This window comes from Ambystoma mexicanum, chromosome 2q (assembly GCF_040938575.1).
Source record: "Ambystoma mexicanum isolate Mex_15411 chromosome 2q, UKY_AmexF1_1, whole genome shotgun sequence".
NCBI lineage: Eukaryota > Metazoa > Chordata > Amphibia > Caudata > Ambystomatidae > Ambystoma > Ambystoma mexicanum.
The window spans coordinates 1,070,872,384-1,070,896,499 of record NC_090924.1 but is presented as its reverse complement, the minus strand read 5'-3'; the positions used below and the strand labels follow the sequence as shown (position 1 = coordinate 1,070,896,499).

Below are 24,116 nucleotides of genomic sequence, written 5' to 3'. Positions count from 1 at the left end.
GGGTCCAAGGGCACCATGTCTCCATACCCAGATGACTGGCGTGTCAGGACAAGGTCTCCGGAGGCAGTCCACCACACCGTCTCCGCCCCCATGAATACACTACACGAGTTGTGATTTTCTATCAATCTCAAGTCACAGCTGGAGCCTACGCAGAATCTAACATTCCTGGGACTCATCTGGGATAAGAGCTCTGTGAGAGTTTTCCCCTCTGATGTCACAGCCATCAAGAGGGCCACAGGGCATTTTTGCAGCAGAGCAGTGGCCTTGGCATAGTGGTACCAACACCTCTTGGTCATGATGGCATGTCTCCCGGCAGTGCCGCGCAACAGGCTCAAAATGAGGCAATTGTAGTTGCACGTTGCAGCCTCCTGGAGTCAGGTGAAGAGTTCTCAGTTGGAGCTGGTTAGCATCCCACTTCATCTCCACCAGGACCTAGTCTGGTGGAGCACGGACTACAACTTGCAGATAGGCAGGCCCTTTTGTCAACCAGCGCCGCAGGTTACCATCACAACTGACTCATTCTTAGAGGGCTGATGAGCTACCTTGGACAGCCACAGTGTCCATGGAGTTTGGTCCCGTCACGAGCAGGAGACCCACATCAACTGGATTGAGTGGATGGCCATCTGGCTTGCTCTGAAAGCCTTTCTAGCAATGATCAGTGGCAAGACGATCCTCATTCAAACGGACAGCTCCACCAGCATGTATTATATCAACAAGCAGGTTGGCACCAGGTCCCCTCCCCTCTGCACTCTAGCAGTCAGCATTTGGGAGTGGATTCTGGTGAACAATATGCGCTTGACAGCAATTCACCTCCCGAGGAGTCCAACCTGGAAGCCCATAGGCTTAGCTGGCTGGTTCGGACAACTACAAATGGCAGTTGAGCAAACAGGTCCTTCAGGGGATCTTCGACAGATGGGGTCATCCTCAGGTGACTCTCTTTGCCACTTTGTCCAACAGGAGATGCCCCCAGTTCGCATCCTGGCGAGCACAGGGCTGGGGCTCTCTGGGTGACGCGATGCAGATCCAATGGAACAACATGAACACATATGCCTTCCCTCCCACTCCCCTGGTCCACAGGGTAATCTGCAAGAGCCGGGAAGCCCGGCACCTCCGTATCATCCTGATAGCTCTGTGGTGGCCAGCATGGCCATGGTACTCGGAACTTCTCAGCCTGTCTGATCAGGCCCCAGTGCACCTTCCGCTGGGCCCAACTCACCTACTCTCACAGCAAGGAGGCATGATCATCTACCCCGCCCCCCAGAAGTTAGCCCTTACAGCATGGTTCCTGAACAGGTCTCAGTAAGGCATCTGCATCCGTCACAGGCTAACCTAGGCATTATACAGGACACTAGGAGCGATGCTACCAAGAGCCAGTACAAAAGCAAGTGGACTAGGTTTTGCCACTGTGCGGAATCAAAGGAGGTCGATCTATTGACCTGCACGTTGGATGGCATGCTTTACTTCTATGCACACCTCGCACACTCGGGGGTGCGCGTGCACACATGGCGCACCTATCTGGCAGCAATCAGAGCCTACCAGAACTCGGAGGAGGCATTTTCATCCTCCAATCGGGTGGTTACGCCACCTGACCGGCCACACCAGGCTTTACCCGCCTATCAAGAAGCCACAGCCGGTGTGGGACCTCAATGTGGTCTTGGGCGCCCTGGTGCATAAACCTTTCAAACCTATGGCATCCGGGCATCAGGCTAGTCACCATTAAGACAGCCCTCGTGGTGGGCCTTACATCTCCACAGAGTCTTGTACTACTTTTCATAAGTACAAGGGTACTTAGAACTCACCCTGCATTCTTACCTGAGGTGTTCTCCTCTTTACACCTGAATGAGGAGATGGTGTTACCTACTTTCTTCGTATCCCATAAGCACGACGCTCACAGGGATTTGCACTGTCTAGATGTCAGGCGTGCTCTAAAATACTACCTGAACAGAACCAGGAGCTTCCGCAAATCAGAGGCTCTTTGTCACCTTTGATTGGTCTAATCCCAGCTATCGGGCTTCCAAGGCCTCCATAGCAAGGTGGATGGTTACGGCCATCAAGGAGGCCTACGAGGGGCACAGCACAAACCTCTCCCAGCAAATATGCATGCCCACGCTTTCAGAGCTAAGGCCACGGCGGTGGCTTTCAAGAGGCATGTCCCGTGGCAAGTAATCAGCAAGGCGGCTACATGGGCTGTGCCCTGGGTCTTCTGCAAGCACTACTTATTGGATGCCAGTTCCAGGTCGGATGCAGCATTTGGTCAGGTAGTGTTAAGGAACTTGTTTTCCTAGGAGGGGCAGCTCTCCACCCTGGGGCTACATTCAGTTGTAATCACCCATACAGTGTGGAGGAAAGGGGACGGATGTAGGAGTAATTAGAAGTTACTCACCGTAGTCCCTAACATACTCCTAGTACATAGTCCCATTTCCTCCTTACGTCCCACCATCCTCCCCCCTAATAAAACTAGTGTCATTAGGCAATGGTAATTTTGTTGATGCGTCAAAGGGGACTGATGAGTAGCATGGATGGGCTGAGTCAGGGGAGTGCATGCTCCCAAGGCCGAGCCCACGTGTGCAACTAAATTTAAAGGGGAAGTTGATTTTTCTGGTGAAAAAAGGTTCCGTCTCCCGTCCCTAGCGAGGGATGCCCATGCAGTATGGAGGAAAGGGGACTATGGACTTGGAGTATGTTAGTCACTACGTGGAGTAACTTATAATTTTTGATTCCTTGGTGTGATGAGTTGTCCGAACTCCCCATTTTTGCATGCAGGTGAAGCAGATTACCATGGACTGGGTGTGTCCGGCCCCCACTCTGTGGCTCCCAGGTGGTGGAAGAGGAGGGATCCCATCGGCTTATTGCACCCACAACCCCCCAAATACACAGTATTAACCTAGCAGGCATCCAACTTCAGAGTTCAAGCCTGCAGGACTGCAATTGCCAAGGTGTACTGCGGGATGCAGTGAAGAAGCATATATTAAAGGAACTACTGGCAAAGGGCAAAAAAGTGCTGATACATGCACAAGCGGAGTTCGCAGGCAAGTTAGTGAACAAAACACTACTTTGTGCGCACCTGGAATAAACACCACTAACACAGTGCATATCGGTTTGGAGCAGAGGAGCCACAGGGCAACCCTGAGTTGTTATCTGCGACACTGAGAATTCCAAGATGGCGTTGCACACTTCAATCTAAGTTATGCAGGTCCATGCTAGCAAGCAAAAAATAAATAGAATAATTCAGCAATCAGAATTTCACACACCCAGAAGAAATATCCAGCCTGGAGTGGGAGAAAAGGTCAAGCCCCCTGTTGGGGATCATAAAAGATTCTGGGGAAACTTAGAGGAGAGAAAGTCCCCCCCACCAACCTCCTGAGGTCAGAAGTCTGGATGACTAAGGGAGGAGATGGGCCAGTCTCCTGCCGCATAATTGATCCAAAGTGATAAAATCTCAATCCAGTTCTTTGTGGATGAACATAGGGTTGTTCCTTAGCAGGCTAGGAGCCAGAGGGCTGAAGGCAGTAGAGACTTGGGAACCCTTGAAGGAAAGGATCTCTAGTGTCTGCTGTGCAACTCCCTAACCTTAAAGAAATTGGAAGGGCAGAGGCCACCTGCGACCCAGAGGTACTGAGGGGCGACCATGACAGGAAGGTGAAACAATAGCTGCTGCCAAACAAGTACCCTAATTTAAAGGCCTGGGGAAGTACCCATTACCTCAGTGACATTGGAAGATGAAATCATGGTCCAGGAGAGACCTGTCGGAATTGTAAGAGGGAAAATAGTTGCAAGAGGGACCTGTTTGCATCCTGACAAAGAAATTGGGATCCAGGGACGATCAATTTGAATCTGAAGAAAAAGCAGAGGTGCAGAATTGACCTGTTTTGAAATGTATTATTATTAGGGTATTTATTCGGCGCTGGAAGCAACAGAGCGCTTTACAGTCATAGTGGGAAGAACACAGTGAAGGAAGCAGAGAAAAAGGAAGCATGGGGCTAACTGGGGAGGGGGAGGGTGGGCAACTGAAAGCAAGGGATCTACAAGCAACCACGGAAGGAGACAGTTGGGAGCAGATCAGAGTCTTGGGTAGGGTGGGGGAGTGCAAGGTGTGTGGACATAGGTGTTGGAGAGGAGCCACTCCTTGAAGAGAATGGTCTTGAGCCCTATCCTGGACAGTAGCAGCGATGGGGCAAGCCTGATGTTGACAGGGAGGGGTTTCCCGAGTCTTAGACCCTAGACAGAGAAGGCCTGTCGAAACCCTGAGACGTAATCTGGTACCAGGAAGCATGAAAGTAAAGCAACACAGGAGTCAGTCCAGTTGAGACCTGTCCCAAGTGCTGGGAGGTCCAGAGGGACCTGTGGAAAGCTGTTGCAAAATACAAGGAGCTGGAAGAGGCATATAAAGATTTATGGCAAGCCTGACACAGGCCTAACAGATGTAGGATTGTAAAATCTGCAAACTTGACAAAAGGCTTGTAAGACAGAACTCCTGAGAACCTCACTGTATCACTTCCAGAATCTTGCCTGGCGCTTGATTTTTGCTTGTTTTAGATTGGTGATTAACTTTTAAGATTAGGTGTGAACTCTTATTTTAGGCATTCCTTGGAAATTTGCATTGATAGATTTGGGTATCCAGAAGGCTACATAGCTTTTTAAGAGTAGGAGTTGGACCTTTTTTTTTAGCCACTGGCTTCGGAAATGGTGTGTTTTTAGAGTGAGGTGTTTCGAGGAGAGGCAATAACATTTTAGATTAGGTGTTGAGACTTTTTAATTTGGAACATACATTATCAAAGTGTTAGGCACCAGAAAAAGATCACTGTTTAGTTAATGACCTTTGCACTCTTCTATCTAGGAGAATTCCTTTTTGTTTTAGCATTTCTCCCTGATCCTACAGCTGTTACACCAACCCATCACCCCATCAATACTAAACCTCACTAAGCACATTGTTAGATCAATCTTGTCTCTTCACACAGTCGCACACTTATGTGTTTTGACTCAGTATGGTGAGTAATTTGTACTTTTATGCTATGGCCTTTACTGAAAATGCTAACTACATTACCAAAGAAAGCTGATTTTGTGTTGTTTTTGAAAGGCTAGGCACATATCATGTGCCTTGACTAATAACATTGAAAAATGTACTTGACATTGGGGAAAATATTGTTTTCTTACATTACGTTGATTACATTACTTGGGAAAGGAAAACAAATAGAGGCTCATTGTAAATGTTAGGAAATCATGTTTTATAGTGATTGCTGAATATAAAGAATTGCTATCATACTGTGGACTTTATGGTAAGATTTGTTTTTTCTTTATTTTTTCTCACAGCGAAATGCTCCTGGGACCCGTACCTCAAAACTTCACCTTCCTTCCCAAGCATAAAGCAAACTCTTATAAATAGAAAGTTAAGGTTTATATATTATGAGCACAGTGTTAGTGTTGCAGTAAATAACATTTGAATAAACCGTGTTGATTTTACTGGGCGGTGTATGTACCCTTATTTTAGTATTTTCTTAAACCCGTATTTATTTTGTGTGTATGGTGAAGGTGGTCTGAATCTTTCAACAATTCATTAAATTAAGTATTTTCATACACTCGTATTGACAACTCCTGATCAAATGAAGATATCTTGCAATTTGTTGTCTAGGGTGCAAAATAATAAATGTAAACGCTTAAGATCTGTACCTAGATATTAACCACTGTTTTTTTATTTGGTGTCCCAGATGGCATCAAGAAAACAGCAACGTTTGGAAACAGTTAAATGGTTTTTATTGTTTTAGTAATCAAGGGGCTCTATCCTGTCTAGAGACGGGTGTGCCCTTTCTAATGGAAGAGTCTTTCAACCCCAGGATGGTCACTAGAGATTGATAACCACTAATATCAAAAACACGGACTAGCTAACGGTGATGGCCCAAAGGCAAACACCTTATCCATCTAAAACTCCCTATTGGGAACAGTCTAGATGGTCCATGCTCTAAAATTCCCCAAGATGAGGTAACCTAAGGGTTTGTGCCTTTCAAACACTCGGGCCCCACTTGATCTGATCTTCCCATGCTCTGCTGTTCCTCCCCGTACATCTTTCGGTCACTCTCCATTTCCTCCTCCCACTCTTTACTCTCCTACTCCACCTACCAATATCAAGCATCCTGCTTCCCCCTCCCCAGCTGTGAGATGACAAGATTATTACCACTGCGCCTGCTCTTAGCCAAAAATGGTTGAAGAGGATTAAGATGCTTAGATGGATGGGTAGGGGGAGTTGGGAGCCCCAACGAGAGAGTATAGATGGAGGTTATGGATAGAAAGGGGGTGGTTAGGGAAGGTGATGGTGCCTACACAAGCAAAACACAAGAACACAAGCCTCTGTTGGTTTTGGTCTTTCCCTGTCCACCGCACCAGTGTCCGTGACCACCTGCAGTAGTGCACCTGACAGTCCCCCTTCTCTGACTTCCCCTTCCCAGTCACCTTTTCATTCACTCCCTACTCATTCTATTAATCTCACATACCTTGCATGCATTCCCCAACCCAATTACCACTCTTGCACCAACCAAAACCTCACTGTGCACACACTTTCAGCAATTCTCCTCCATGCTCCTCTGCTCAGTCATTCGTGTGTCTGGCCCCTCGGTCTTCCTTCTACTCCCCTGGCCACACCCCAAGCGTCAGCTGGTTCCCCCGTGCCAACCGCTGCCTTTCCCTTCCCAAGGGGAGGTGTAGCATTCAGAAAAATATTCAAATGGGGTCTTAAGCCTCGTCCCTTTGCTGTACACCGGTCTGCCGGTCTACGGCAGTGGCAGCCTGTAACAGTCTGTCCTAGTTTTTGCGAGGACTTCCAGACTGGTGGAGAATGCCGACTTGAACAGGGTGCTTTTGCACAGAACTCACTCATGTGAGTACAATGTTCCTGAGTGGGCAAACCTTGCTGGGCGCCCCGCCCCCTGACTTGTTCCAGTTTTGTGCTGGTGCATCTCTCTCCCTGAGCTGGTGGATTCGGCTGAAATGCTCCAGGCTGATATTTAAGGTGAGGTGGGTCATGTGGCTTGCTATGCTCAGTTTGCTGTGCAATTTTCTCCAGCTCTTACGACTTTCGTTCTCTCTGGTCATCGGCTTGCTGTCTTGTTGTAAAGGTTGCTGCCATTGGAGATCATATGAGACAAATAGAAAGACACTGGCCAGAATGGTTCTGTGCAGGCATGGCATGATAGCTTGTGGAACTCTTTTCAAACATGAAGACACAAGGTGGAGGCCCTCCTAAATCCCACCCCTCCTCTAGGATGGGACTGGCTGTGACGTAAACTTTGCTAGGCCTCCCACCGTAGACTGAGCGGGTGTCTACCTCGCTTGACAGGGACAGATATCTGGCCCTGTTAAATATGTAATGGACCATTCCACCATGGTGTACCGCCTCTCCAGTCTATGATAGTGACAAAGGGAATATCATCTTGTGGAAGCCACATTATTTGGGCACGTCTATACTGTTTTTCAAACTTGTTGGTCCTCGTGGATAGTTAATTGATTCCAGGAAGAGCTCAATGCATGTCTATTGCCCATTAAATGAGAGAGCATCTCAAGGACCACACTTGGGCTGTATTTTCAAGATTGCCTTTCCAGTATGTAGAATTATTTCTATGTTTGGACCCCCTGCCCTACTACTAGAGTCCTCGCTCTTCTTCTTAGACAGGCCTTCTGACTATTCTGTCCTTCCCCCACCAATACCCTCATTCATCCCTCACTGGCCTGGCTCACCTCACTCCACTCTTTGCAACCTATATACCAAACTTCAACATGGCCCCTATTTCTACATCGAGGCAGGCCTTTTCCCTTCCTTTACCTTTGTGCAGGGATCTATATTATAGAGTGGCAATATAGTTAACATGAAACCCATCATCCATAGGAAAAGCAAAGATGTTATGGTTAATAACTTTTGAGTTGAAGGACAGATCAGCACAGCATTTGTCATTCCTATGTTAGGGCTCGGGGGAGGAGGGAGCCCCCAGGATTGTAATGTTATGTGCAAATCCTTGTTTCAGCTCAAAACATATAAAGGGCCAAATAAAGGGTGTGTTTTTCAATTTGCCATTTATTTCCCCACAGTGAAAATGTCCAATGTGTGCTTGTGCGCACAGCCCAAACTACTGGACGGATTTGTGCCAAATAAGAAACCAGTCTGGCACAGAGCACTCAAAGGAAATCCTTTTGTGTTCTGGTGCAAATCCGGCCAGTGTGTTTTTTTTTTTATTATTATTTTTATTTGGCGCAGAGCCAAGTGCTTTTGTATCCATCAACCCATAATGAATTGCTGTTGTGAAGCTTTTTCAGTTAGGAAAGTCAACTATAATGCGATTCGAGAATCCAGTTCTGAATCGACATTGAAAAGTCTATTTTCAATCGACTTTCGATTAAAAGGCTTCACAGAGCTTATGAAGTACTATAATAAACATCCTAAATGTAGCGGATACTGCTGGAAGAATCATTGCAGAAGAACCTTATTAAAGAGACATGCTTGGCTCTGAAACTCGGGCTTTAGGGCAGACTAAAGCTACTCTTTTTAAATATGCCATTAGAAAATTGGGCCCATTTGGCAAAGCAGTGGATCAGGCCAAAACTGCATAAAAGGACCATGAAACACTAAGAACATTTAATCAAATTTCAAATGGCCCTTTTCAGCAGAGAAGAACACAAACAAGTCGGCCGAGTTTTTTTGGCCAAAGCTACTCACGGTCTGCAGCACAGACCACTTACTCCTAAGGTGCAGGGTCCTCCTCATGGTTTGGATACCAGGGTCTTACTCTCAGTCCTCATTTCCAAGACACCTCAGAAGGGGCAGAGGTAGAGGCCAAACCTCAAGAGGTTTTCCAACTTCTGAAAAACAATGACTCGCTGCTCCAGGTCCCCTCCCATTTCATAGTAGGGGTTGTATAATATTCACCCACTTAAGGGAGGGGATCATCTCAGACAATTGGGTGCTGTCAACGCTAAAAAAAACTTGTATTGCATCGTTTCAAGAACAACCACGCAATCACCCGCCGAGACACAGAAGGATAGCAGTAGAACATCTGCAGATTCTACAAGACGAAATACAAATACTACTACAAAAGGGAGCCATAGAACTTATTGCCACCACCTAGGTAAACCAGGGTATTTATTCTGTGTACTTCCTTGTTCTAAGGAAAGACCAAACAAAATGCCCATTGCTGGACCCAAGACCAATGAACCCTTAATGTAAAGCCGCAAAAATTCAGAATGTCAACGCTACAAGAAGTCTGTCCATTGCTCAAAAGAGGACACTTTATGGCAACACTGGATATGAAAGAAGCATACTTTTATATTTCAATGCTGCCTGCACATTGAAAATACCTACGGTTCAAATTGGGTCAGTCATGTTATCAATTCAGGGTGCTCACATTCGCAGCAGCCCCTTGTGTATTCACAAAGGTACTAGATTTAGTGGCAGCGCACCTATGCAGAGAAGGTTTTCCAGTGTACACTTATTTGGACGTCTGGCTAATAACTGGAGAGATACCACAAATTAAGCTAAATACACAGAAAACAATCTTGTGCACAAAATGGGCTTTTCCGTCAACGAAAAGAAGTGGAACCTAATCGCCAGTCTGCAAAGACAATTCCTAGGGGCAGTCATTCAGACCAAAAACACCTTAGTCTTCCTCTTCGATGAGAGGGTCCAAAACCTAATACAACAAATAACGTGTTATACAGCTGGTTGAGAGATAACAGTTGGAAAGGTTGTGCGTCTTCTCGGCAAGATGGTGTCCTGCCACATGCAAGGATTCAAATGCGTCCGGTGCAAGAATGGTTAGCGAAACAATGGTCGAAGGCAATTGAGACAATCTAGTGGAGGTTTCACAAATCCTGTTGTCGGCTCTTCAGTGATAGACAAAACACATTTTACAGGGAAAAGCTTTTATCAATCCACCAGCACTCCTTATAATCACAACAGAGGCAATCACACTCAGGTTGGGAGCCCATTGTCTCCACCAAACCGCAAAGGGATATGGTCATAGATCTATTTGCCACAAGAGTAAACACAAAATGCCTAAGTTACACCACCAGGAATCCAAGGGGAGCAAACTGTGGATTAGTTGGTCAGGGATATTTGCTTATGCCATTCCTCTGACCCCATTATTAAACAAAGTAATCCATAGGATGCACCAGGCGACGTGAACAATGATTCTAATAGCTCCAATGTGGGCTCGTCAGACGTGGCCTTCCCACCTCCTCAAAATGTCAATTTGCCTACTGAAGGCACACCCCTAAATGCTCACACCAGAATAAATACAACCCACTAGGGGAAAAAAGGCCAAGAGATTCTTGCAAGGATAACCAGTTTTTATTATAAAAATAGGTGTGCTAGCAAATAACTCATCTGCTCAGAAACGTTCTGGGCAAAAAAGGTGCAAGCACAAGCTTAAAAAGGGGCAGCGTCATCGGTATACAGTAAAACCTGTGCAACTGGTTGGTGCGACCCTATGCATGGGCAGCCTACTCCATAGGGATGCCAGGCCATTAGCCCCAGCCCGTCCATCCGTCCGTCTTCCATCACGTGGGGTCAACTCGGCTTGTCTCCAGGGAACCAAGGTTGAAAAGACAAACGTGTTATTCTAACAATGCTACTCTATCACTACACAGGGCACCTGGCATGATTATGGACTGGTACAGCAGAGGCTTGCGGTCACTGTGACCCGCACACCATTCACTCAACCCAGCAGCGTTGTTCGCCGTCCAAGGCTTCCGCCCACGCTTTTGAACTATAATTCATCCCTCCCCACACCTCGCATTACAAATCATGCCATTCTAAAGTACGGCTAGGTGGACCATTCTTTTAGATCTTTTATGGTTGTCTGGTTTATGGTCGGTGGCCTGGGGTCAGCTGGTATCTTGGATTTCAGGGATCTTGGGACTTGGACAGTTCTAGGGGCTATAAATTGTAGTTGTCTGGGTGGGGTGTCGGAAGTTTGCTCTGGCTTGGTTTGGATAACACGTGCAGCATGGGGCCTAGCCTCTCATGGCCTTGCAGAATACATTCTTTCTCTGGATTAAAAGTAATAACAGTTTTAGAACAAAGGAGGGTTTATGTGGAGCTTAACAGCACAGGCCTCTTACTCATTAGTGCTTGCGCCTATTCAGATTTCTTCATCAGGTTTGCAGCTTGTCTACGGCGCTGCCATACATGCCCTACGTTTCTGCCATAGCTACAAAATGGCGCCTGTTTATATGTGCCCACTGCATCTAAACATCTACAATTTGTATAATCTGTATGTGCAGAGTCTCTTAGCGTGCCCCACTCTACCCAGGTTTCTTCATAGGATTCGCCTCACCCTAAAGCACCTAGGGGTGTGGGATAGGTTCATTTCCTTTCCAACATTCCCCCCTTTCGTTACTTCTGCAGTAACAAACGCAATCATATGCATGTGCTCATTCTCCCTTCTCAGTGCGGCCTCATACGGTGTACTTCCTTTATTGGCCTCCAGGCCCTACATGCTGACCGCAAACTATCTCCTGCTTGCGCATATTGATCAGGTGTGCATGCCCTATACATGCATCCCCCATCTCCTGCTAGATCAACCCATACTTCCTCATAATTTTCAGGGTCCGGGATGGGACAATGATGGTGTGGTTATAAGCGGTCTTCTTCGTCTCCATAGGGGATAGCAATTATTCGAGGAATGGCATGGTCTTTGTAGTTCAGTATCTTTTGTATTGCGAGGTGCTTTTGGATCCTCAATTGAAACCATCATCATTGTGCTATTAGGCACTGCTTTGGCAAAACAACCTAGTCCCATTTGGCGCGTTCAGAAGATGACTAAGATGAATACGATTGCAGATACCAGCATCTTCACAATGGCTCCTAGCCAAGATGGAGCCCAATCTTCCCCTTTGATACCAGCTTCTTTTTTCATGTGCACTCCCAGATTGTGTAGTGCCGCTATTATGTGAGACATTAATCCATTTTCTGCATCTTCGGGAGGCACGAATGTGCAACACGAAATACCTGATTTTTTTTTCCCCGCACACGCCTCCTTCCATTGCCGTCAGCATATCGGACGTAAGGTTCTGCATCGTCATCAACTTTAGGGCACACAGCTCGACCTTTATGACGTTGAACCCATGCTTGGTGTCATTTGCCAACTGGACAGCATACTATATGCAGCTATTTTACATTGGCAGCTGCCTGTACGCCGGGTATCAAGAGCAAGGTGAAAAAGGTTTCAGCTGAGCTGAATAATCGGTATTCTTCAGGGATTTCCCCAAGCAATGCGGCTGAGTCTTCGTTTGATGATCTGTTCTTCCTTCGCAGTTTTTCATACTGGCTTTTCCGAGCGAGGATGCAAAATTCTGGTGGCGGCACTGGATTATGTTCCTTGAACGCTGGGGAAACTGTTGGGGGCTGTGTCAGGTATTGGCCCCCCTTTCAAGTGTTCTTCTGGGATTACTAGTATCACTGAGTGCAGCATGGCCTGCGAACAATAGCCCATCCATGATTGGGGGAGGTGCAAGTATGCTTGTTGGCCGCAGAACCAGTAGTAATCACTGCTGCTGTGCCCTCCTTCAGGTATGGGATGAGGAGGGTCCTGTTGTACTTGAACCAATGAAGGTAGTGCTCCTTCATTAGGTCTGGCATGGATGCACATGCTCATGAATATTCCCCGTCAGGCTGGGAATCTTCGGTAAAAGAAAACACTATTTAACTTTCACTTTAAATCTATATTTCGAATGACTGGGCTTCTCCCTCAATTTCAAGTAGTCCCAGATGACAACTTCCCAACAGCTCCAGTACATCGGACCATCTTAGACACATGCTTGGGAAAGTGCTTGTCACCCAAGGTGAGGGCTCAAGACATTTTCCAGATAACAAAATTCCAGAATGCCCACAGTCTCCCACTTGTTGGTCCCCATCAGAGTCCAAACTACACATCAATCTTTTGGAGCTGAGAGCAATCAGACTAGCGCTGAAGGCTTTTCTGCTGTCTGTGCAGGGAAGGCATTTCCTGATAATGACTGAGAATACGGTTGCCATGCACTACCTCAACATTAGAGGAGGTGTAGGGTCACTACCACTGTGCAGAGAGACAATGCAGCTCTGGTTTTGGGCTATTCAAGAAGGAATCTCCCTGTTGTCAGTTCATCTAGCTGGGGAGGAGAACACAGCGGCAGATGCTCTGAGCAGGCAGAGCATAGTCTCCCACGAGTGGGAGTTAGCTCAGGAAGTCCTTCAAGAGATCTCTGCCCTTTGGGAACCCCTCAGGTGGATCTGTACGTGTCCGGGGTCAACCAGAAGTGCGAGCAGTACTGCTCAAGGTTATTTCCTCCGAAAGGAGCTCTTGGAGATGCGTTTGTGGTGGATTGGGAATTTACACTGCTGTGCGTGTTTCCTCCAGTCCCCGTCATTCCTCAAGTAATAAGGCGTTTCAGACAGTTCGGGAGCCACATGAACCTCATTGCCCCGGATTGGGCTAGGAGAACATGGTACCCGGACCTTCTGGACATGTCGATCTGTCCTCCGATATGTTTTCCACAATGGGAGGATCTTCTCTCACCAAGAGGAGGATCGGGTTCTCCATCCAGTGGTCAGCACTCAAAACCTTCACGCTTGGTTTCTGCAAGGTTGAGATACAAGGATTGGGACCTTCCCGGATGACGTGATGGAGGTGTTGCTTTCGGCTAGAAGGCCAGCAACAAAGTATCTGTACCGTTGCCATTGAAATACATTTTGCGACTGGCGCAGGGAAAAGAATGTTGAACCTTTTCAATGTACGACTCGTGAGGTTCTTTCTTTTCATTAAGGGTTACCTGGCAGCGCTTTCCAACTTCAAACGCTCATCTGAGGAATGCTCCTATTTCTAAAAGGGCTCACAAATGTGTTCCCACCTTCTGCTTTTCAGGTTCCGGTTTGGGACCTCAACCTGGTGTTGAAATTCCTAATGTGTTCACCATTTGAACCCTTGCACACATGTCCGTTGAGGTTGCTAACCTTTAAGACAATACTATTGGTTGCTCTAACATCTGCAGGTAGAGTGAGCGAGTTGCAGGCACTTTCTTCCAAGCCACCCTTTACTATATTCCACAAGGACAGGGTTGTGTTGAGGGTTAGACCCTTCTTCCTACCTAAGGTAGTTTCAGACTTTCACTTAAGTCAGAAAATTGTGCTGCTGGCCTTTCATTCTCCAGTACACCCTTGTAAGGAAGAGGAAAGGCTCCATAGGTCGGACCCTAGGAGAGCATTACATTTTTATATTTCCAGGATGTCCAAGTTGCGAGTGGACGATCAGCTCTTTGTAGGGTATTCTGGACACAAACTAGGCTAGGCTGTTTCCAAACAGACCTTGTCTAGGTGGATCATCCTCACTATTTCTGAATATTACAAACTGACAGACAAGGACCCTCCTGAGGGTTTACGTGCGCATTACACCAGGGGCATGGACTTTTCGACAGCCCTGCAAAGGGGTGTCCCTATTAGAAACATCTGTGATGCTGCAACGTGGTCATCAATCCACACTTTTTACTAAGCATTACTCATCGGATACTTCCCAGGCTCAGGATGTCGCTTTTGGTAAGGCAGTGCTTTACTCTTCCCTTTAACACTTTGCATATCTAAATTCTTCACCCTCTTCCACACATGGTTACTGCTTTGGGAGTCTGTACGTTGGAGGACACAATCCATTCGGAGAACAAGTTACTTACCAACTGGTAACGTTCTTTCGACTGGATGTTCCTTCAACATATTCTTCATCGCTCTCCCAACCTACCCCTCTGTAGAATTTCCCATGTTATTGCAGCTTTTGTTCCAACAAGGCTGAGTACTGTACTGCCCGTGGTTATGGGCATTTTTGCTAACACAAGGAGGGGAAAAACAGAACTGAGGCCAACGGGCGCCATGCGTGCTACTAATCATATCAGATGACGCCACCCTCGACGGAGGCCTTCAAGGGAAATTGACTTGATGCCACCGCCGCAGGGCGCCCTCTGCCGAATCTTTTTTCCAAAGCAGCCGAAGCTGGATGTCAAAGATGAGGAATACTTTAGAGGAACATCCAGTCGAAAGAACATTACCAGTTGGTAAGTAACTTGTTCTTGTCCTCTGGGTCATACTGCCCCAATCCAATGACAGTCCTCTCCCTAAGCCCCGCCTCTGGCAGCCATCTTCAGATTTTTACCGCACACTTCAGTGTTGGGAGTCCTTGTGTTGCTCTCTGAGCTAGTTGTATGTTTTTTCCAAGTTTTTCTGTAGAAACGTTCGATTTTTGTTTCCACCAGAGCCTGTGTGCTCTTTTCTCATCAGCCGGCAACGAGGACACATTGTCTGTGAAGTTTTGCGCCCCACAAGGGTGTCAAAAGAATGTTTGCCGTTATTGGATTTTAACACATTGCACACACCCCATCGGGGGTAAACTTCACAGAGAAGGAATTTAGCAGCACATTTGGCATCCGGGTGTGCACAAGGACCTGCCTTGACCCACCGTGAGAAGGGGCAAACCACACCAATCAAGTACTGCAACGCATTGCATAATTCTCCCATGTCATCATAATCTATGTGTAGCTCGCAGAACGGCCCAATTGGAGCAAGGTGCCTCGTAAAGTCCGCAGGGTTATGCCTGTGCTAAAACGTTGACAGGTGGTGCAATGTACGATCATGTTTGTGAGGCGCTCCTGAAGATTGGGGACAAACCAGTACTCTTGTATGTCTGCTGCAATGTGTTTCGAGCTGTGGGCTGGGTGATGAAGTTGGTCAAAAGCCGTTGCTAGCAACTCATAAGGCATTACTGCTTTACCAGAGCATTCCTGGCGCCATAACAAATCTGTTGTATTGTTTACACCCTCTTATGGACCAGATTTCCTTCTCTTCATTTAGCGCTTTGCTTTGCAGCTCGATGAGCTGCGCAACAGGCAATGCTGTATACGGTATGTCGTGATGATCGTGTGTTGGTGTCGTCAGGACATACTCAGAAATTACTGGGACAGGAAGATAGGCCACAATTTTGCTGCAGCATCTGCCACAGCGCTTCCCAATAAAACTTTGTGTTATTGGTGTGGGCGGCACATTTGACGACCGCCACCACAGAGCGCTGACACAATGTGGAAATCAATGTATCTAGCAGTGCGACATGTCGTACCGGGGAACAGTCTGCTCTCCGGAAACCCCTCCTCTTCCATCGTGACAACCCAGCATGCACTGTTGTAGCAAGTCTGAATAGATGTTCACGTGGCAACCTTGTGAGGCATGTAGCGCTTCAATGAGCGCCACAAGCTCTGCTGCTTGGGCCGAGTAATGTATGGGTAGTCTTCATCACTAGTGTTTCATGTTCACCTCCTTTGAGGCGCACTTCTCTTGCGCCTGTATGCCTTTGTCCTGTTTCTTGATCAATTGTCGCTGACCCATCAACAAAAAGCACCTCCCACTCCTCCAATGGGCTATCCCTTGCTTTAGGAATGCCACCCTCCTCCCCTTCATATGTGGCATAGGCATGTGTTTCTAAATAGTCATCTGTACATACTTCTGTCAGTAAAGTGTCAGGGTTTACTGTTTTGCCTCGCACAACATGAATGTTTGTGCTCAAGAGGATATGCCGATGCCCTCTGTGCTGTCGGGGTAGATTTTGAACTTTCTAAAATGGCAAATAGTGAATGCTCAACGTACAAAGTGACTGAGCATCCTGTTATTGGGGCAAACTAGTGTGTTTGTAGTGCTTCTGTCCATGGTTAAAGGCGCCGAGGTACTGCCAGTCGAGGTGCAAGGGTATCGAAAAGATTTTTTTTTGTAAATATACCACCGTGAAGTGGGTCGCTTCTTTGGGGATAAAACACAAAATGGTGGCTGGGTTTGGCACCACAGGAAATTCATTCTGTACGAAATCATTTTGGGGACGTAACTCCTGGATCATCCTCCAATTGCCCGCCCTGTGGCCTTTTTGACAGGTTAGATTGCTGTATTGCACGGTGTGGTGGATGGCTCTATTATCCCTTGATTGAGCAGAGCCTATATTGTGTCCTTTATCCCCTCTTCTGCCTCTTGATAGTGGGTACTCCTTCACCCGGGGTAGCAGTGCTCCAGGCTGCAATGTAATGTGTATTGGGATCACTTCTTTTAAAAGCCTAACAGCATGTGGATTTGCAGACCAAAGCTGTGCAGGCACATACTCAAGTCTGCCTCAATGAAGGGAGCAGGTGCCACACTGGCCATTAGGGGGCACTGTACCTTATTGTATTGCATCATGATCTCACAGGGAATACAAATCTCTAAGATTCTCTCCATCACTGTTATTTTTCTCAAAGCTCTGAATCCGTTACCTCCTTGAGGGGCATGGTGGGATCAATGCAAAGCACAGTATGGCATTCGCATCCCTGTCTGTCTGTTGCTAGTACAACCACTCTTTTTGCAGTACTTCAAGGTCAAGAGATAATATTGTACCCGCCACTAATTCTGGGTATACTACAGGGTGAAAAATTAAATCTGTTGGCACTCTCCAACAGACCTTGGTGATTTGTGGCACAGCCCCTAAGAGTACTGTTATGCTGTAGATAAACATGTCTGGGTCTACAGGTATTCCCCGGGCCACCACCTCACCTGCCATTTCGTGTATTATCACGATTGCTCTCATTGCGCACATCCTTGGTGTTTTGCGCAGACAATGCTGTGATCAGTGAATGAGATTGTCATGTTCAACTTCCTAAACAGATCTCTGCCGAGCAAGTTGACAGTGAACTCTGAGTACAGTAGGGGAGCGTGCACCCCCCCCCTTACTTTTACATACAAATCTTTAGTGTATGGAACCATAGATATAGCCCCAGAGAATTGTGAGAAACCTTAAGGTGTCTCACTCGTCCCTGGGGAGCTGTCATTTAGGGGGTCAGGACACGCACATCGCTATTGGGTCCAGTTCCTGGGGGTGGACCAGTGCGGGAGGACCACCTGCATGAGGGGTCTTCGGGAAGTGGAAGTTGGACACCGAAGGTTGAGATGCGCCATCTCCTTCCTTATGACGCCTTTCCACAACCCAACCTTTTCCCCATCTTACCTCATAGGATATTTTGAAACTCTACCCCCCCTTTCCAACACAAACACAACAGGCCAAACCACGAGGAAGCAGCTATTACAAGACGGCAGTTGAAGCGGAGGAGATGGCCAGCGAGACCTGAAAGGACGTCAAGGAGGGAATTTCCCTTGCCAACACAGACCCGCAAAGCCTCTGACAAAGAAAACGTAAGACCGGGAAACGCAGCTGGCAAGTGGTGTGACGGATGTCAGCGGTACATGGAACCCTTCCTCACTAATAGCCAGGGCGGAGAGACGTGGTTGCCAATGCAGTACCGTCATTGACTCCAGCGGCAAAAGAATCGACATCAAGTTCAGCACAGCCAGTGAGTTGGAAGAATCTGATAGTGGACTGGACTGTTTGGCTCAAGGTTGCAGTGGCAACAGCACAAAGATTAATCGGCAAAGGTCTTTTTGTGAACGTACTTGGTAACAGAGATAGTGGTTCAACGCCACATGGGCGTTCATTCAAGGTCTCTGGCTGGTACCACTCTCCTGAACTAAAAGAATGTATTGAACTAAAAAGGTATTGAACTACACATACCAAGAGGCCATAGGGAAGGCGGTCATACAAGGGTCAAGCCAAAACCCCCTGTACAACTTTTGAAGGAATTGTGAAACTGGCGTCTGAGGGGGATCCAAGGGTGAAGATTAGCAGAAGGAACTTTTGTTTTGTTGTTTTGACATATCAGTCCCTCTGAAGCAAGAGAATTTGCATGAGAAGAAACTTGGGTGCTGATATAGAGAAAAGGAACTATAACCTCCTGCCGGAGAAGCCCAGGAGTCCCGCCTTGTCCCGTGCCAAAAAGCGTGAGGAAGGGAGACCCCGGCCATAACATCCTGACTTATCCTTTTGTGAGTACTTTTTTTTTTTTTTAAAAACATTATCCCACACTATTTTGTAGCATAGCGGTAAGGATTGGCAATAGTTTTTATTTGTTTTTATTTTTTTTTAGTATAGCCCCTTTTTTATTTGACTAGACTCCACTAGGACGTTATTATTATTTGATGGTCGTAACTTGCTCCCATCTTAGATGTAGGTTTAGATTAGGTATTTATCCCACTCATTTTACAATTTAATAAACACCCTTGAACTGTGATCACTTGTGTCTGTCTTACTTTGATACCATGCCTTCCTTACAGAATCCCTGTGTGGTGAGAGTTTTGCCAGATAATGGCAAGGCCCCTTCACTGATGAATGATTTCTCAGCCCCCGAATGAACCATAAAAATGACTTCCTTGTTCTCTGTTGGCTGTCCTAGTCTGGGTATGTATTTGTCCCTGGAAATGAGAAGGGGTTACCCCACACCACGATTGTGCCTTGAAACAGGGCTACCGTTCCGTTCAGTGTTCTATTCAATGGGTTGGTGTCAGCTGCCTGTTGGAAAGTGTTCTGGTGTACATATCATTGCACCGCTTGCTGTTGCTGCTGTTGCAAGGGTGGGCCTGGGATCTGCAGGGGTAACTGTGTATGCCTGGTGTATTTCGTGGGGTACAGAGGTAATTCTGGATGTTGGCCCTTGGTGGCCCCTTGAGGTGGTGGACCATTATTCTGTTGACCATAACTGTACTCCATCCCCTGTCTGCTCCTACACTCTGTTTGTATTGCGAAGGCCCCACCCAATCCCCCCCACCCCGGGTCCCATTCATCCAAACCACCCTCCTGGACCCTCGGAACCCACCTCTTCCTCGCTGCTGTCCTCCTTACCACTGTTGGGCGGGGTACTGTGTATTCCACCACACTGTCCTTGTCCTTCTGACCACACACCAGGTATTCTAGCGTTAGCGAAATTTGGGGTGTATCCTGCCACTTCTGTCTGTGCTGGCGTCGATACTGGCTCCTCCACAGCGACCTTAGCTGATTTGTTTTTTACTAATTTCGCTTCCTCTGCCTGCCAAGTCGTTTTCCTGTCATGCTCCTTGATTCTTCTGCAATGGTGTACTATTATGCTCTGTATTTCAGGCCACCCCTTTGCTTCAACACCCACAATTCTGTCTAGTGCCTTTTGCAAAAGGGTATTGATTGATCCCATGAATTACCCGTCTCCGCTCTCCACATCGCTTGAACTTTAAGAATGAATTGGGCATGGTCTTCATCAGCGCCAATAGTACATTTCCATGATAGACTGTAAGTCGGGTATGTCAGGAAATGCTCGCCGTAGCGCATCCCATATCTTCACTTGAATCTTATTTAAGGATGCTCCATGATGTGCATCACTTCCCAGAGTTACTCCAGGGTACCCCGCCTTTACCCACACTTCAATAGCCTGATCTCAGATATCTACCAATATGCTTTTGATGTCCCTGACTGCTAGGGGCACTGCTGCTGTCTGTTTCTCAAATACCTAGATCGACGTACCCGCGCCCGCCGTAAGGCCCAGGAGAGTTTTTATTAGATTGTTTATGGCCATCTGTGCCCATGGCACATAATGAGGCCTGCCAGCCCCTTCATGTCTGATAGGCATTTGCATTTGTACCTTGTTCCCCTCTGCCTTGTTGCCACTTCTCTTTTTCCTTGCTACTGCCATCCGGCCAAACCGGCTCCTTAACCGCCCTTCCCATAAGCAATTTACTCGTGGAGTCCGTTCAGGCACTGGTTCGGCCTCCTCATCACCTCAGACTCATTTACTGTACTCTGTCAGCATTGTCCACCCCTTCACATCCTTCCCCCTCTTTTTCTACATGTACATTTTTATGGGTGTATTATCTATCCTAAATAGGAAATCTCTTGCTTTCATCCATGTGGTGCCTGCTCTACCTGTCTGTCAGCTTTCACTTGACATTGGCATGTGCTGGGGCTTTCAGAGGGGACACATATGGGGGCAGTGGGGCTGTCGCTGCAGTGGATATATATGTTGGGCTAGTATAGCCCACAGCGGGAGGCGGGCTGTCAGTGGGTATATCTCTCTGTGCTCTATCGCTGCCCAGCCCTCTCTTCCTGGGCAATCACCCTTGCTACCATCCTGTCCGTCCTCTCCCTCCTCTCCCTTAGACTCTTCCGTGTCTTCGAACATTTTCCAAGGATCGAATATTGCCTTCTTTTTTTGTAATTGATATATGATATGATAAGACAACACACCTATACACAAGTGTTTCAAGGCGCAACGAGGCAGGGAGGGGGGGCACAAAGGGAAGACAGACAGCGATCCTACTAGGCCAGGTGTCATTCAGATCACGCAAGTGCATGGGCAGAGGGGGAAGGGAAAGTGCAAGGGGAAAGGGAGAGGGGAAAGTGCAGTACACGGGGAAAGTCGAATAACAGGATAAATAATAAGGGCCAGCTGGTGGCAAGTGCAGGGTAAGTGCAGACAAGTGCTGGGGGGCTGTAGCGATACAGAGACAGTCCCGCAGTGCAGTGGTTGCCAAGGGAGGCAGTGCAAGGGGAGAGTGGCTGGGCCAGGGACCGAGATCGGTGACAGTGGCACAGTTGCAGATTCAGTGCAGTTTCAGACAGGAATTTAGCAGGGGAGAGAGGAAGGTTTTGAGGTGCTTCCAGAACTGGAGATGGTTCTCCTCAAGTTTCAGGGAGGCAGGAAGGCTGTTCGAGAAGGAGGCCCCTGCCGCGGAGAGAGAGATCTACCCCCAACTCGTTGCTTGGAGAAGCGGCTGACCCTGAGGGAGTTGGAGGCGGATGAGCGAAGAGCTGGAGAAGGAAGATATTTAGGAAGAGAGAGTTAAAGGTATTTTGGCCCCAAGCCCCAGAAGGCCTTGTGGACAACGCAGAGGGTTTTGAACTTAATCCTCGCAGCCACAGGGAGCCAGTGCAGAGATTTCAGACCTGGAGAGATACGGTCCCTGGGCTTGAGGCCAAGGACAAGTCTCGCAGTCCTGTTCTGGATGAGTTGCAGAGGGCGTAGAGTAGAGGCAGGAAGATTTAGATAGAGGCTGTTACAGTAGTCCAGCTTAGAGAGAACCATGGCTCGGGAGACAGTGAGCTTCCGGGGGAAGGAGAGGCAAGGAAGAATACCTCTGAGGAGTTGCAGCTGGTAGTGTGACTTCTTAGAGACGTCGGATATGTGAGGAGAGAAGGAGAGTGTGGAGTCGAAGATGACCCCGAGGTTTTTTGCTTTACAGGTAGGAGCAGGAAGAGGGCCAAGAGGCCGGCCTGAGAGCTGCAGGGAAGGAGGGAGTGGGTGTGCCGATGAGTAGAATCTCAGTCTTACTGGCATTAAGGCAGAGGTCATTGGCGGCACACCATTCATGGATAATTCGCCTTCTTTCCGTTACACACTGCTTATAGTACTTCTCTAGTCTGTCTCGGTACAGCGGTAGGGCCTTACACATATACTCTTTAGAGGTTTCTCCTCCCATGGTAGTGATGGTCGTGCCCTGGCTGCCTTTACACCTGTGCAAACGTGCTGTGCACACTGTTACTGCTTGTGAAGAAAAACCGTACATTTTCCATACTCTTCCTCATGTCAAAAAACCAATAAAATACCATTCCTCTGCGCCCCCTTTCTCTGCTCACACACTCCACACACACAACTAATTACACAGTGCCCCTTCTTGGGCCTTCACCCTACACAATGAGAACACACAAACTAAAATAACAGTTTATAGTGATTGTTTTGAAACAAAAGTTTCGAAAAAACAAAGCTTTGACAAGGTATTTTTAACATGCAAAAGTGCATTTATTTCTAAACCAATCCGTCGACAATACACATGGACTGGTTTCAATAGAAATGCACTTTTACATGTTAAAAGTAGCATTTCAATGCTTTTTTTGTAACTTTAAAACGTTACATGGAGCTGTCCAGTGCTGAAATTTCAGCACTGGCCAGCCCCTTGTTACGTTTTGAGGTTTTTGTGTATATTGGGGGGGCCCCCCCCCAAAACACCCAACCGCCACGCCACCCCCTAACCCATGCCCCAGCCCTAACCCAAGTCCCTGGTCCCAACCCTAACCCCAATGTTACCCTTAAACAAACCCAAACCCCAACCCAGGCCCTATTTTAACACTTAAACTAACCCTAACACCAAACCCTAACCCTAATTTAACCTCCCAATGTAACACTTAAACTAACCCAAGCCCCAACCCTGGCCCCAATCCTAACCCTGGCTCCAGCCCTGCACTAATACTTACCTTCATTTAGATACCATATTCAAATGTATTTCGGAAGAATATCTTTTCGAAAGAATGGCTTTTCGAAAAGATGTATTCTCAAGATTTACATTTGAAACTTTGGGCTTCGGGACTGGATACCAAAATAACAAGCTAAAATAAGAACTACTATTCCCGAGCCCTCTAATTATATATACAGGCCTATTCATTTCCCATTTTTCCTCCGTTATACAATGCTTCTGGTACCACCTTCTCATGGGGAGGCTCCCTACCATTCCATTTTCCTTTCCTCAATAATATCACCAACAAATAAAATAAGCCACACCAACAACAATGTCACTCTCTGCGCTTTCACACTCTCCCATACATCTGTTCCCTCCTTATCACTTGCAAGGCTATACTCACGTATGCGTGTTCACCTGAACCTCCTCTGTCATGGGGTTCCAACAGCACTGGCCCGCACTCTCCTTGGAGCCGTGTCCCGCTCCAAAGGGCAGGCAGGAATTCAGCAAAGACGGCTCTTGCACAGCCACTGGGGCTGGTTGCTGTAGGTGGGCGTGGCCCCTTCAGAGAAGCTGCCCGATATCTCCGCAGGTATGGTGGCGCTGGGATCACATCAGGGTCACCAATTGCAAGCACCCCCCTAAACCCTCACACCAAAAAAATATACAACCCACTAGGGAAAAAAGGCCAAGAGATTCTTACAAGCATAACAAGTTTTAATTATACAAAAAATACGTGTGCCAGCAAACAACTCTGCTGCTCAGGAACGTTCTGGGCAAAAAGGGTGCAAGCAAGAGCTAAAACATGGTCAACAGTAAAAACCTACTCCATATGGGGGATGCTGGGCCATTGGCCCCAGCCCCTTCTGTCAGTCTTCCGTCACGTGGAGTCAGTTCAGCTCATCTTCCCCAGGAAACCAAGGTCAAAAAGACAAATGTGTTATTGTAACAATGCTACTCTATTACTACACAGGGCACCTGGCATGATAATGGACTGGTACAGGGGGAGGTTCGAGGTCACTTT

General features: G+C 47.4%; 1 protein-coding gene across 1 annotated transcript in view; it reads left to right on the top strand.

Annotated features, from left to right (window-relative positions):
* The window catches only part of DUS3L (dihydrouridine synthase 3 like), a 947,437-nt gene extending 941,977 nt beyond the window's left edge, over positions 1-5,460 (top strand). Inside the window, exon 14 of the mRNA XM_069648414.1 lies at positions 5,311-5,460. Coding sequence (XP_069504515.1) covers positions 5,311-5,383 — 73 coding nt within the window. The 3' untranslated portion in view covers positions 5,384-5,460. The remainder of the gene's footprint in view (positions 1-5,310) is intronic.
* The last annotated feature ends 18,656 nt before the right edge of the window (positions 5,461-24,116 follow it).